The sequence below is a fragment of the Myotis nattereri genome (assembly GCF_964212035.1).
Source record: "Myotis nattereri genome assembly, chromosome: 21".
Taxonomy (NCBI): Eukaryota; Metazoa; Chordata; class Mammalia; order Chiroptera; family Vespertilionidae; genus Myotis; species Myotis nattereri.
In genome coordinates, this window is record NC_138097.1 from 15441642 (window position 1) to 15456540 (window position 14899).

General features: G+C 49.1%; 1 protein-coding gene across 1 annotated transcript in view; it reads left to right on the plus strand.

The window, feature by feature from the left end:
• The window catches only part of AGBL1 (AGBL carboxypeptidase 1), a gene marked incomplete at both ends in the record, with an annotated part of 230964 nt that overhangs the window by 159959 nt on the left and 56106 nt on the right, over nt 1–14899 (plus strand). Inside the window, one exon of the mRNA XM_081114799.1 lies at nt 14487–14650. Coding sequence (XP_080970925.1) covers nt 14487–14650 — 164 coding nt within the window. The remainder of the gene's footprint in view (nt 1–14486; nt 14651–14899) is intronic.

Here is a 14899-nt window from a genome sequence, read left to right on the forward strand (position 1 = left end):
CGAACCAGGAGGTCACGGTTTGATTCCCGGTCAGCGCACATGCCAGGGTTGTGGGCTCCATCCCCAGTAGGGGGCGTGCAGGAGGCAGCCGGTCCATGATTCTGCTCTCATTGCTGCTGCTGCCAAGTTCCTCTGCGTGTGTCTGTCTTTCTTTCTTTTCTTTTTTCCTCCTTCTTCTCTGGCATTTCCAACTCTTTCCATTTGGAGTCACCCTCGAGCCCCCTTGGCGGGAGGTCCCCTTGGGCGCACTGGGCACGAGTAGACGCGATCCTGTGGCCAAAGGTAACAGCCCGGCTTGCCGGTTGCCGTTGGCCCCGGGGCTCTGCTTTTGACATCGTTCTGTGCCGTTACAACGTGCCAAGCAAGGACGGCCTCCCAGCTGCATAACTTGGGGAAGTCAAGTGGGAGAGAGTGGGATGACTCATCAACGGACCCAGGTTCAATTCCCTGCTCTGCCACTGACCACGCAAGATTTCTGTGTGAGCTAAGTGGGCTGTAAAAGACCACAGGCTGCGTGGCTTAAGACCACAGAGATGTATTCTCTCACAGTTCACGAAACAACCAGAATCAAGGGTTGGCTCCCTCTGGAGCAGCGGTTCTCAACCTGTGGGTCGCCAACCTGTGGGTCACGACTCCTTTGGGGGTCGCACGACCCTTTCACAGGGGTCGCCTAAGACCATCGGAAAACACATAGATAATTACATATTGTTTTTGTGATGAATCACGATGCTTTCATGATGTTTAATTTGTAACAATGAAATTGGGGGTCACCACAGCATGAGGAACTGTATTAAAGGGTCGCGGCATTAGGAAGGTTGAGAACCGCTGCCCTAAGGTTACCAGTTGAATCAGGGCACATACAAGAATCAACCAATGAGTGCATACATAACTGGGACAACAAATCAATGTTTCTCTCTTTCTCTCTCTCCCCCCCCAAAAAAAAAATCAATAAAAATTTTAAAAAAAATGTTTTTATTGATTTCAGAGAGAGGAAGGGAGGGGGAGAGAGAGAGATAGAAACATCATTGATGAGAGAGAATCATGGATCGGCCACCTCCTGCACGGCCCCCTTCTGGGGATCAAGCCCGCAACCCGGGCATGTGCCCTGACCGGGAATCGAACCCTGACCTCCTGGTTCATAGATCGACGCTCAGCCACGTATTTGCTGAACTTAAAGTTGTTGAATAAGACAGCGACCGATTGGAGCTTGAGAAGGTAGCAGAGAGGAGAGCAATGGCTTTACTCTGTGAGATAGCAGGTGATTTCAGAGCCGGCGTGAGTCTCGCACGCCGGTGTGTCTGTCTGTACGAGCAGGACATGACGTGTGAGCTCCCCTCCCCTTCCCCCCCAAAGCGTGCTTCATCACCTCGCTTGTGCCCACTCAACTGTAGCATCTTGACCATGCCGCTCCCTCGGACTCATGCATCCATCCGCAATCCGCCTCCAGTAAAAAATGGAGATGAGGCTGCAGCGAGGTAGCCCTCCGACGAGCCCAGGGGACGAAGGGTTAATTTTTTATGTTTGTGCTCCGTGGTGTTTATCGCCCTGACTTCTCAGCTCCTTTCTGAATCCATCCACCGGGCATTGCAACAAATGCCGGAGAAACAGGGGAAGAAAAACACACACACACAAAACACCCAAGTCTGTATTTATAGGGAGCTGACAGGTGCTGCATTTTCCTCATGTCAGGCCCTAATCAATTCATTGCTAAAAGGGAAATAAAGGGAAGAGAGAGAGGGAACAAAGCAGATAAAGAAGAGCCATTAGCACAGGGCGTCTGGCCATCACGCTCTGTCGTGACTCTCATTAGTCGGACGCGTTGGCCTCGCGTTCATAACGGCAGGAAGAGAGGGCGTAGCAATCAAAGCAAAGCCTGTTGGCAGTTGCAGACACATTATTGTCGTCTGCCAATGACATCCGGCGCCTTTTAACTTTTTAGTTTGGTGCTTTGGAGAGACGAAAAGGTTCCCCTCCTATGGATTCTTCTTCAATGCGGTCAGGATGAGGGTCCCAGGGGAGGGGAGTGTCTGTATGTCTGTCCGGCTACCACCTTCCTAACGCCGCGACCCTTTCAGACAGTTCCTCAGGTTGTCGTGACCCCCAACCATAAAATGATTTTCATTGCTATTTCATCACTGTCATGTTGCTGCTGTGATGAATCATCATGTAAATATCTGATATGCAGGATGTATTTAGGCGACCCCTGTGAAAGGGTCGTTCGACCGCCAATGGGGTTGCGGCCCACAGGTTGAGAACCGCCGGTGTGGAGGGAACATGAACGGGGCTTGCTTGGATGTGTGTGTGCCTTGGGCCTTAGGAAACCGGATCATTGACACCGTTATGCCGTCCTGGTCGGTCCTGGCAGTTGGCGAGACTGCGGGCCAAGCACTGACCGAGAGAACCGGCCTGGCTGGGCCGGCGTGGCTCAATGGTTAGAGCACCGGCCTGCGGACTGAAGGGTCCCGGGTTCTATTCCCATCAAGGGCAGGTACCGAGGTGCTAGGCTCCATCTCAGCTTTGGTCGGGCGCGTACAGGAGGCAGCCAGTCGACGTGTCTCTCTCACATCGATGTTTCTTTCTCTGTGTCTCTCCCCCTTCCTTCCACTCTCTCTAAAAATCAATGGAAAAATAGCCTCGAGTGAGGATTAACAACAAAAAAAAATTTATAAAGCCACCAGTTCTATTCCCAGTCAGGGCACATGCTGGGGTTGTGGGCTTGATCCCCTGTAGGGTATGCAGGAGGCGGCTGATCCATGATGTTTCTCTCTCATCGATGTTTCTATCTCTCTATCCCTTGCCCTTCCTCATTCTGTAAAAAAATCAATAAAAACATATTTTTGAAAACACACACACACACACACACACACACACACACGAGAACCAGAACAATCCACGAATGGAGGGCACTCAGATACCTAACGAAATTAATCTTGAGGTTCACGATGCCACGGCTTCGCGTTATCAGCAGTGCCTGGACCCCAGAACGGTCATCGTTTGAAAAAAGGTGTCGACACAACAAATCTATTCATTTCCGTAGATTCCTTCCAAACTTTCAAAACGAACTGCAAGTGAATAAACACCAACTTTAGCCCTAGCTGGTGTGGCTCAGTAGTTGAGCATCGACCTAGGAACCAGGAGGTCACGGTTCGATTCCCGGTCAGGGCACATCCCTGGGTTGCGTGTTTGATCCCCAGTAGGGGGCGTGCAGGAGGCAGCCGATCCATGATTCTCTCTCATCATTGATGTTTCTCTCTCTCTCTTCCTTTCCCTTCCTCTCTGAATTCAATAAAAAAATATTTTTAAAGAATGAATAAATAAACATAAACACCGACATTAGAGTCATTCAAAGTGTGTATACATTTTTCTGGGACGCCCCCCATGACGCGGAGGGTTCATGAGTTGAATCACCTGCCTCGCCAGCCGCGGGGTGAAATCTCGCGGGAGCTGGGACGCTTCTGCGCGATTCTCGGGCGTCTCCACGCTGCTCACGCCGCCCCGAGGCGTTAGACGCTCGGCCGCCAGCTGCCTGGTCAGCTATGGACTCTCGGTATCGTATCACGGTGGTTTTGGTCGGGGAGCCCTTACTTCCCTTCATAAGGGCCCCGGAGTGCGGGAACGGGGGCGCCGGCGATTCGGATACGCCTGAGAGAGGCCGGGCCTGCTTCCTGGAAATGAAAAGGCGAAAGCGCCCGGTGTGCCGAGGTGGCCGGGACCTCCGGGAGAACCAGCCTTCCCTCCGTGAGCTTGAGAAGAAGGAGGAGAAAGAAATTGGTGCTGTTTTGTGTTTGCTTTGTGTTTTAATCTTCACCCGAGGATATTTTTCCATTGATATTTAAAGAGAGCGGAAGGGAGAGGGCAAGACAGAGAGAAATATCGATGCCCTGCATGTGCCCCGAGCAGGGCCTGGGCCGGGGATGGAGCCTGCAACCGCGGTACCTGCGGCATCGAACCCGGGACCCTCCAGCCCGCAGGCCGACGCTCTGTCCACTGACCCACACCAGCTCGGGCGAAATTCATGCTAGTTTTGCTGGGGCACCTCACGCTGCAAGGGTTTCGGCCATGGAGCGTGAGGAGGACGGATTAAGATGGGAGAGACGTGGAATGCGTGTGGGGGAGACATGGACAGGAAATGTGTCACGTTGGGCTGGGAAGGGTGGACCGTCTGCAGGACGTCGGCCAGGCCCCTGGGAATGTAACTGAGAGACCCCAGGCCGTGTCCGGAATGTAAAGGGCCAGTACCCAGATACGGGGACCAGCCTGGACCGGAGGACACATGTGATGGCTGGAGCTGTGGCGCAGCCCCTTTGCAACCAGGAGGAGAAGCTGAGAAAACTGCTGAGACACCCCCCCCCCACCCCCCACCATCAGGTATGTCAGCTCACGGTGCCAGTGTGTCCATCCCTTATATCAGTGATGGCGAACCTACGACACGCGGGTCAGAGGTGACACGCAAACTCATTTTTTTGGTTGATTTTTCTTTGTGAAATGGCATTTAAATATCTAAAATAAATATCAAAAATATAAGTCTTTGTTTTACGATGGTTGCAAATATCAAAAAATTTCTACATGTGACATGGCACCAGGGTTAAGTTGGGGTTTTTCAAAACGCTGACACTCCGAGCTCAAAAGGTTCGCCATCACTGTCTTCTATCCTCAATGCCTACTTGGGTTTGTTTGGGGTTTTTATGGTTTTACACTTATGAACGATATTGCTTTCAATATTATTATTTTTTTTAATTCTCCCCTGGGGATATTTTCCCATTGGTTTTTAGAGAGAGTGGAAGAGAGAGGGAAAGACAGACAGAAAACACTGAGGTGAGAGAGACACATCGATTGGTTGCCTCGTGCATAGGCCCCAACCAGGGCCGGGAGCCTGCCACCGGGGTGCCTGCCCTTGACCGGACTCGAACCCGGGACCCTTCAGTCCGCAGGCCGACGCTCTATCCACTGAGCCAAACCGGCCAGGGGGCTTGTTTTAACTATTCTTGTTCATGCCTGTCTCCGGGTATATATTGGCAAAAACGTCTCTGAAGAGTATATATGGAGGCATATATACTCAGGTTGTTGTGTTCTAGGGTATGAATATGTCTGGTTTTGCTGAATAAACCCCACACTGTTTCCCAAAATAGTTATCCTAGCTTCCCCCACTCCAGAATTAGGAGAAATGTCAAGCTTCATTTCTCTAACAATACTTAGGATCTCTGATTTCCTACGTTTTACTTGCATGGGGGAGATGAAATCTCTTTCCACGTGATTTTCATTGCAATTTGCTAATTGCTAAATGAGGTCAAGCGCATTTCACAGGGTTAGGGGTTATTGCTGTGTTTGTTTGTGGTTTTCCTGTTTTGTTTTGTGGGTGGTTTTTTTTTCCCCTGAGAAGTGTTCACATCTTGGCTCATTTTTTCTGGGTTTTTAAAAAGTATGAATTTCTAATGGAACCACGGGTGCTCGTTCTATTTTATTCTACTCCTTTGGTCGATGTAAGTAGCGCAAATACGTTCTCCTATCTGAAATCAGAATGTGGCTGGACTTTTCACCCACTCTCTGTGGGATGTACTGTGACTGATAAACCAAGGTTCCTAATTGGACCTAGGCCGGTTGATCAGTCTTTGCCTTTACCATCTGTTCTTGTGGTGTCTTATTTTCTTTCTTTTTTTAAAAAAATATATTTTATTGATTTTTTACAGAGAGGAAGGGAGAGGGATAGAGAGTTAGAAACGTCGATGAGAAACATCGATCAGCTGCCTCCTGCACACCCCCTACTGGGGATGTGCCCGCAACCAAGATACATGTCCTTGACCGGAGTCGAACCCGGGACCCTTGAGTGCGCAGGCCGATGCTCTATCCACTGAGCCAAACTGGTCAGGGCTTGTGGTGTCTTATTTTCAAAAAACCCTCCCTCACCTTTCTGAAAGGAAACACACGGGATCCGTCCCTATCTGACACCAGGTGTGTGGCTTCTCCCCATTTGGACCAATCATCCGACACCAACTGCTTGTTCTACAACTCAGTCCGTGGCCGACACTGACTCCCCGAGTCCGCATCCGATCCACAGACTGCTCCCTGCTTCCGATGTGGCAGCCAGTCACAGTTATTTGCGTATATTTACATACAAGAGGCAAACGAATTCATACTTTAAAAAATGGGTTTATGCCCGGCCGGCGTCGTGGCTCAGTGGTTGAGCGTCGGCCTAGGAACCAGGAGGTCAGGGTTCGATTCCCGGTCAGGGCACATGCCGGGGTTGTGGGCTCCATCCCCAGTAGGGGGCGTGCAGGAGGCAGCCGATCCATGATTCTCTCTCATCAATGATGCTTCTCTCTCTCTCTCTCTTCCTCTCCCTTCCTCTCTGAAATCAATAAAGATATACTTTTTAAAAATTAAAAAGGCAAAGAAAAAAACACCTGAATTTAAAAACTCCAAGGTCAGATACCGGCATGGTTTAGATTTGTCGTGCTCCAGCGCTCCAATAACTGAAGCCGAATCACAGATTGGCCAGCAGTATGGCATCAGCACACTGTCTAGACCAGCGATGGCGAACCTATGACACGTGTGTCAGAGGTGACACGCGAACTCATTTTTTTGGTTGATTTTTCTTTGTCAAATGGCATTTAAATATATAAAATGAATATCAAAAATATACGTCTCTGTTTTACTATGGTTGCAAATATCAAAACATTTCTATACGTGACACAGCACCAGAGTTCATTTAGGGTTTTTTCAAAATGCTGACACGCCGAGCTCGAAAGGTTTGCCATCACTGGGCTAGATTCTTGCTGCCCAAGCACCCTGGTCGCTCAGACCTGCGGATTCTGAATATACATGTGGGTCTTGGATGATTTTCTGTAGCCTGCGGCTAGTCTCACCCCGCTGCTCTCTGCCAGGGCCAGATCCCGGAAAGTCTAATGGGGATTTTATTGGCTTCACAGTTCATTGGCAGAGCAGTGATTCTTGAGAGGGAGAAAAAAAACAAACCAACAGCCTTGCAGTTAGTTTGTAAATGCCCTACCACTCCTGGGTTCAGATCTCCAGATTGGCTTGCTGCTGCGAAGGAGGTTCGAATATTACTCACTCGAGTGTTTTCAGGATTTCGTCTCCTGTATATCCTGTATCCTTCCAACACACAACGCCATTAAGTCAGTCTCAGATTTTAATGGGCGTGAAATCATCGTGCTAAAAAAATGCATCTCATCGGACAGACCTCAGCCTCGGGGTTCCGATTTTGGTGGGTTCGGTGGTGAGGCCCAGGATTCTTTGGGGTCACCGTTGAGAAATTACAGAAGCGCCTTTGTGGGTCCTGGTGGTCTCCAATTCAGCCGTACACGCGATGCTGCGAACAGTGACTTTGCCCGAGATAGTCTTACACATGGAGGAGGCCAGAGCCCAGCCAGTGTGGCTCAGTGGTTGAGCGTCGACCTATGAACCAGGAGGTCAAGGTTCGATTCCCTACTCAGGGCACATGCCCGGGTTGCGGGCTCCATCCCCAGTAGGGGGCATGCAGGAGGCAACCGATCCATGATTCTCTCTCATCATTGATGTTTTTCTCTCTCTCTCTTCCTCTCTGAAATCAATAACAAATATTTAAAAATATTTATATGGCACTTATTTAGAATGCCAACAGTTCTAACTTTTATGACATGGGTAAGTCATTTCATTTAGAAAATTACTGCATGGGCCCAAAAAACAAACACATGGAACCATTTTGTCAGCTGGATCCGGTAGTGGTCTATGGCTCTTGGTACATGGACTTGTATTCAGTGCATCCATCTTGTAAAGAAATAGTTACGGCTGGTGTGCCTCAGTGGTTGAGCGTTGACCTATGGACCATGGGGCCACGGTTCCATTCCCGGTCAGGGCACATGCCCGGGTTGCAGGCTCTATCCCCAGTAGGGGGCGTGCAGGAAGCAGCTGATCCACGATTCTCTCTTAATCTCATCATTGATGTTTCTGTCTCTCTCTCCCTTTCCCTTCCTCTCTGAATTCAATAAAAAAGAAATAGAGATGATATTCATGAGTCCCGGACGCTGAGTAAAGCTATATAGAATGCATCACAGTGGGTTTTTAAAAAACTTTTACATTAGGACTCAACTTGTATTCCTAAGAGATAGCAGATGGCAGGGGCCAAGAAGGCTTGTCAGCACCTCTTGTTATTTCAAGCCCGTCCTCTAGGGGTCGCTGACGTTCTTTTGGAGGAGGGCTGTGGTCATTGACCTCCCAGTGCCCTTCAGGGGAAGGCTGTCCTGATGACCTGTTCCTGCCAGGCCAGCCAGCCAGCCATGGGGAAACAAAAATCAGACACATCCTTCCCTGGACTGAAGACGTCCGTACCCATCAAATCAGATAGGAGCTCCCTATGGCTGCAGGCACCCACAGGTTGCCGCTATGGAATCTCTTCTCAATCTGGTTTTGCTTGATGGGAGTGTAACATCTTCTTTTTTAAAATATATTTTTATTGCTCTCAGAGAGGAAGGGCGAGGGGGAGAGAGAAACATCCATGATGAGAGAGAATCAAGGACCGGCTGCCTTCCGCACGCCCCCTACTGGGGATTGAGCCCACAACCCAGGCATATGCCCTGATGGGGAATCGAACCGTGACCTCCTGGTTCATAGGTTGACGCTCAACCCCTGAGCCATGCCATCCGGGCAACTAAGAGTAGTTTTTATGTCCTAGACTTTCGGTTTCTCCCCTCCCTTCCTTATGCAATCCTATTTGCCTTTGCTTGTTTAAATCTGCCCCCCCAATTCTCTCTCCTACCTCGGCCACATTGGTTCTCTGACCTCTATTACTTTGGACAAGCACCTGGTTCCTTTCACACCAAGGATTGCTTCTCACACCCTCACCCCTCTCATTTATCAGTTTCCTTTCCTTTCCTTTTTAAAAAAACACATTTTTTTATTGATTTCAGAGAGATAGGGAGAGAAATAGAAACATCCATGATGAGAATCATGGATCAGCTGCCTCCTGCACGCCCCCTACTGGATGGGGATTGAGCCTGCAACCCAGGCATGTGCCCTGACCGGGAATCGAACCGTGACCTCCTGGTTCATAGGTCGACGCTCAACCACTGAGCCACGCCGGCTGAGCTATCAGTTTCATTTCTTTGGCTAATATGCTCCTGTCTCCATTACAGTCCTGCAGCCTAAGTAGCCCCCGTCTCTGGTCCCCCAGTCGTATCGGAGAAGGAGACGCTGAGCTAGGATACAGCTGCTTGCACACGCCCCAAAGGCCAACCGAATTGCTTCTGGCTAATTGGTTTTCTGGCCCCAGTAAGCACGGGGTTTCTACTGCTCCCTGACACGGCCTGTCCTCACTTCGCTGGTGCTTCTGGTTAGTATTCGAAAGCGGCGTTCTCTCATGGCCCGAGTGGCAAACCAGGCTGTCGATTTATTTATACCCAGCCTCAGGCAGACGTTGGGGGCGTGTGGAACGCTACAAGATGCAGACACTGCTCTGTGTGTGTGTGTGTCTGTGTGTACACACATATCGATTAGGGGTGACGTTGGGATGGAAATCCATTAGCCCTGGGCTGGGAAAGGGACTAGGAGGAGGACATAAAAAGGCCGGAGAAGGACTTGGTGTCAGTGCTAAATGCAGGTGACTTTTTCAGATCCGTAGGGAATAGTGTCTTGCAGAAATAAATGCTCTGTCCCGGCCCCGTCCGCGGGGCTCAGTGGTTGAGCGTCGACCTATGAACCAGCAGGCCACGGTTCGATTCCCGGTCAAGGGCACGTGCCCGGGTTGCGGGCTCGATCCCCAGTAGGGGGCGTGTGGGTTGCAGCCCATCGATGATTGTCTCTCATCATTGGTCCATAGGTAGATGCTCAACCACTGATTGAGCCTTGCTGGCAGACTCTATTTTTCTTTTTTTTTTTTTTTTTAATATATTTTATTGATTTTTTACAGAGAGGAAGGGAGAGAGATAGAGAGTCAGAAACATCGATGAGAGAGAAACATCGACCAGCCGCCTCCTGCACATCCCCCACTGGGAATGTGCCCGCAACCCAGGTACATGCCCTTGACCGGAATCGAACCTGGGACCTTTCAGTCCGCAGGCCGACGCTCTATCCACTGAGCCAAACCGGTTTTGGCCTATTTTTCTTTTGAGGTTAGCATCCAACACCTTAAGGTCCAGTAAAGACATAGCAACAAGAAATCTGTTCCTTTGGTATCGTCCCCGGAAACATTCTCAGAATCCTTTACGAAGCGCTGGTGTGAGCAGTCATTACAGAAGGGAGTGAGAAGTAAGTCTCAAGAATAACAATTATACACCCCCCACCCCGGAGGGTAACTGCTCCCACCCCTCGAGACTGGGTCTCTCCTCCTCCTGACCTTTGGTTAGGTCTAACCCAGGAGGCCCTCAACATTGCAACATAGGAATTAGAACAAGCATGTCGAACTCGCGGCCCACGGGCCACATGCGGCCCACGATGAATATGTTTGTGGCCCAGCCAATATCATCGTATGTAAGAAATGTTTTAATAAAAATTTTGTGACTTAATTTTGACAATATCCAGTTATACATAATCCTATATAATAAAAGGGTAATATGCAAATTGACCCTAACAGCAGAACAACTGGGAATGACTGGTCATTATGACACACACTGACCACCAGGGGGCAGACGCTCAATGCAGGAGCTGCCCTCTGGTGGTCAGTGCGCTCCCACAGGGGGAGCTCTGCTCAGCCACAAGCCAGGCTGACAGCTGCCAGCACAGCGGTGGTGGCGGGAGCCTCTCCTGCCTCCTCAGCAGCACTAAGGATGTCTGACTGCAGCTTAGGTCTGCTCCCTGCTGGCAAGTGGACATCCCCCGAGGGCTGCCGGGTTGCCAGAGGGATGTCTGATTGCCAGCTTGGGCCCGATCCCCCAGGGAGCAGGCCTAAGCCAGCAGGTGGACATCCTCCAAGGGGTCCCAGACTGCAAGAGGGCACAGGCCCAGCTGAGGGACCCACCCGAGTGCACAGATTTTTGTGCACCAGGCCTCTAGGTATTAATAAGGAACTACAACGTTCGCTAATGATTGATTACTATCATCGTGTTGCATTCATTTCCCTTGCACTCCTTACACACAAGCACACCATTTCTCTCCACTGATACCAGCAGCGAATATTTTAGCAGCTGATGGCCATGTCATTCGTCTTGGACTGACTTGTTTGGTGTGTGCCACAGGAAATATTTCGCTTTCAGAGAACAAGAAACATAGGTTTAATTGTGTGATGCTTATTTATCTGTGTAGTTACTCAGTGTCTGGTATGTTCATCTCTGAGAAAAAATATTAATTTTTATTAAAATGTTTTATTGTTTTATGTTAACTTGGACTCATTTACCTCAGCCGTTGTATTCAGCATGTCTCTATCGACATAAACCTACGTTCCCATGGAAACGGAAGCTTTTTGTTTTCTTGCGGCCCACATACACCTAAACCTTGTTTATTGGGCCCATGTTGGCCTTTGAGTTTGATAACCTGGAGTCAGAAGAAGGGACCACCTCCTACCTCCCTCTCAAAGCCCCAGCCTCATGTGAGTGGCAGCAGGTTCACTACCAACCCTGGGCTAAGGGAAGCCTTGCCTTTGCATGGAGATGAACGTGTCTATTTGCATATCACAGGCTCCTTCTAGTCCGAACTTCTATCGCTGAAGAGCTGGGGTCCTGAGGTCTGCCTGCAGGCTCATTCCAGAGGAGGAGGAGATCTCTGTTCAATGACTAGATCTGGGGGAAGTGGGGTGGGGATGTAGCCCCAGCATCACCCAGGGTCGGCGACGGGTTCTGTGCAAACGGGGCATATACTGGTTGGCTGTTTGGACCTCACAGGAAGCAGATGTGGGCCGGGGGGGGGGGGGGGGAGAGGTCGAAGGGCAGAAGGAAGGCACGGTTTTTAAATGAATTCCCTGCCTCATTTATTTCCAATCTCTTAAGACTAATTTCTGGAATTTGAATGAACTCCAAGTACTTAAAACATTTTTATTTTTATTTTTATTAAAAAATACACATTTTTGCCCCAGCCAGTTTGACTTAGTGGATAGAGCATCAGCCTGCAGACTAAAGGGTCCCGGGTTCAGTTCCAATCAAGGGCATGTACCTCGCTTGCAGGCTCCTCCCCGGCCCGGGCCCTGATCGGGGTGAATGCAGGAGGCAACCAATTGACGCGTTTCTCTCACATCGATGTTTCTCTCTGTCTTTCCCTCTCTCTTCCACTCTCTATGAAAATCAATGGAAACATAGCCTCAGGTGAGGATTAAAAATATATATTTATTTTTATAGATTTCAGAGAGGAAGGGAGAGAGAGAGGGAGAGAAAGAAACATTAATGGGCCCTAACCGGTTTGGCTCAGTGGATAGAGCGTCGGCCTGCGGACTGAAAGGTCCCAGGTTCGATTCCGGTCAAGGGCATGTACCTGGGTTGCGGGCACATCCCCAGGAGGAGATGTGCAGGAGGCAGCTGATCGATGTTTCTCTCTCATCGATGTTTCTAACTCTCTATCCCTCTCCCTTCCTCTCTGTAAAAAATCAATAAAATATATTAGAAAAAAAAAGAAACATTAATGGTGAGAGAGACTCATTGATTGATTGCCTCCTGCACGCCCCCACTTGGGAATTGAACCATGACCTCCTGGTTCATAGGTCGATGCTCAACCACTGAGCCATGCCGGCTGGGCCATTTATTTATTTTTTTTTTACTCTTTATTCTGAGGATATTACTGGATATAGTTGCCATGGGGTCTTTTAAAGTGGAATTCGTTTGCCAAGTCTGAAATTGCCCAGTGGCATTTTGATTTCCTGTGCTTTGATAGACGAACATAAGGAGAATAGATATTACATGGGGCTGGGCTTTGCTTTCTCAGAATTCAGCCCATTTCTTCATTTATTTAAATTTCCCTTGTTATCCGTTGGTAAACTCCAGGGGTTCATCATACAGCCTTTGGGGTATTTACTATTAAATTCCATTCCAGGATACTGCATAGCTGTGCTGCTCCTGCGAATGGAATTTTTATTATCCTTAATAATTTACTTTGCAGGTTTATAGAAAGAAAATTGATTTTGGGGATATTTAATTTGTAACTTGTCTGCTTATTCAGTTCTTGCCTTATATCTAATAGAGTTTCTGTTTCGCCTCATTTCTTTGGTTTTAGTCCATAATCAGCCCTCAAATAATGATCATGTGATTTATTTTCCTAATATTTATGACTCATTTTTTTCTTATTGAATTGTTTGAAACTTGTCAAGTAATGACAAATGACAGTAGTGAGAGCAGGCCATAGTTTTGGCCGTGGTTTTAAGGAGGACTGTGTGTATCAAGTATTATTTTGGCTGTTGCTTTTATATAAGTATTTGCTATTATTGGTGATAATAATGACCACTTGGATGATGTGATAAAGACTTGGATAATGTGCTATGGGCCAAGGAATAATCTGAATTTATTATATATTGTAAACTCCCTGAATGACCTCAGCAGTTCCATGAGATAGGGAGTATTATTATGATTTTCATTATTATTCCCATTATACAGATGGGAACATGGAGGTGCTGATAGGTCATGTAACTTCCCCTCCAAGGCAAGACATTAAGTGGCAGCTCTGGGATTGAAGGATCCTCCTTCATTTTTCTCCCCCGGTTGATAACTGTATGGAAGACTAAAAAAGGGTATTTCTTAGGAAGACTGTTCACAAACTTTGGTTTCAGCAGTGAATCTTTTTCTTTTTTTAAATCCTCACCCAAGGATATGTTTCCATTGGTTTTTAGAGAGAGAGGAAGGGAGGAAGAATAAGTGAGAGCAAGAGTGAGGGCGAGAGAGAGAGAGGTGACAGATATGAGAGAGATACATTGATTGGTTGCTTCCCACATGTCTCTAACCTGGGGACTGGGGATTGAACCTGCAACCCAGGTGCATGCCCTTGACCAGGAATCAAACCTGCGACCCTTTGGCACATGGCCTGATGCTCTACACTGACCTACGCTGGCCAGGGCAGCAGTGAACTCCTCTTTTTTTATTTTTAAATATATTTCTATTGATTTCCGAGAGGAAGAGAGAGGTAGAAACATCAATGATGAGAATCATCGATTGATTGCCTCCTGTATGCCCCCTACTGGATGGGGATTGAGCCTGCAACCTGGGCATGTGCCCTGACTGGGAATCAAACCATGGCCTCCTGGTTCATAGGTTGATGCTCTAACCACTGAGCCATGCCAGCTGGGCAGTGAACTGTTCTTAAACTCTACTGCCTTGACCTCGGTGCGGGGAGATGACTTTTGCGTCCTTACCCACCCTTCTGCCTTTGGGGTATTTTTATGCAACAGCAGGTGTCCTGGCAACACAGCTCAAGATCCATCCATCCTTTCAAAAGCACACGACAAAACCCACGGAACTGTGCCCGAGAAATACCGTTCACTCCCAATCCCCGTGGCGGGCAGGCAGGCGTCCAGGAGACATCCCTCCCCGTCTCCGAGGGTCCTCGCTCAGCCTGCTCACTGTCGGCCTCTCTCTCCCTTGCAGGGCCTGCAGTTTGGGACCCGGGAGCTGGAGGAGATGGGAGCCATGTTCTGCTTGGGCCTCCTCCTGCTGGAACTCAAGTCCGCCAGCTGCAGCCGGCAGCTGCTGACCCGCGCTGCGTCCCTGCTGGACGCCCAGGACGGGGCTCTGGACCAGCAGCTGCGCAGGTAGGATGCTCACAGGGGCCCCGCGGGACGGGTACCTCTGTGTTTCCACGGGGCGGGGGGAGGTCTCAGAAAGCGAAGTCCAGCAGACGTAGGGGTCTTTGACAGAGCACAAATCTGGAGGAGCCGCCAGATGAAGGTAAGGATGCAGGTTCTTCAGCTACCACCCCGGCATCTGCACTTCCTGCCGAAAACACGGGGAGAATGCCGCTTGTGCGCACACATCCGATGCAGATGCATCTGTATTTTATT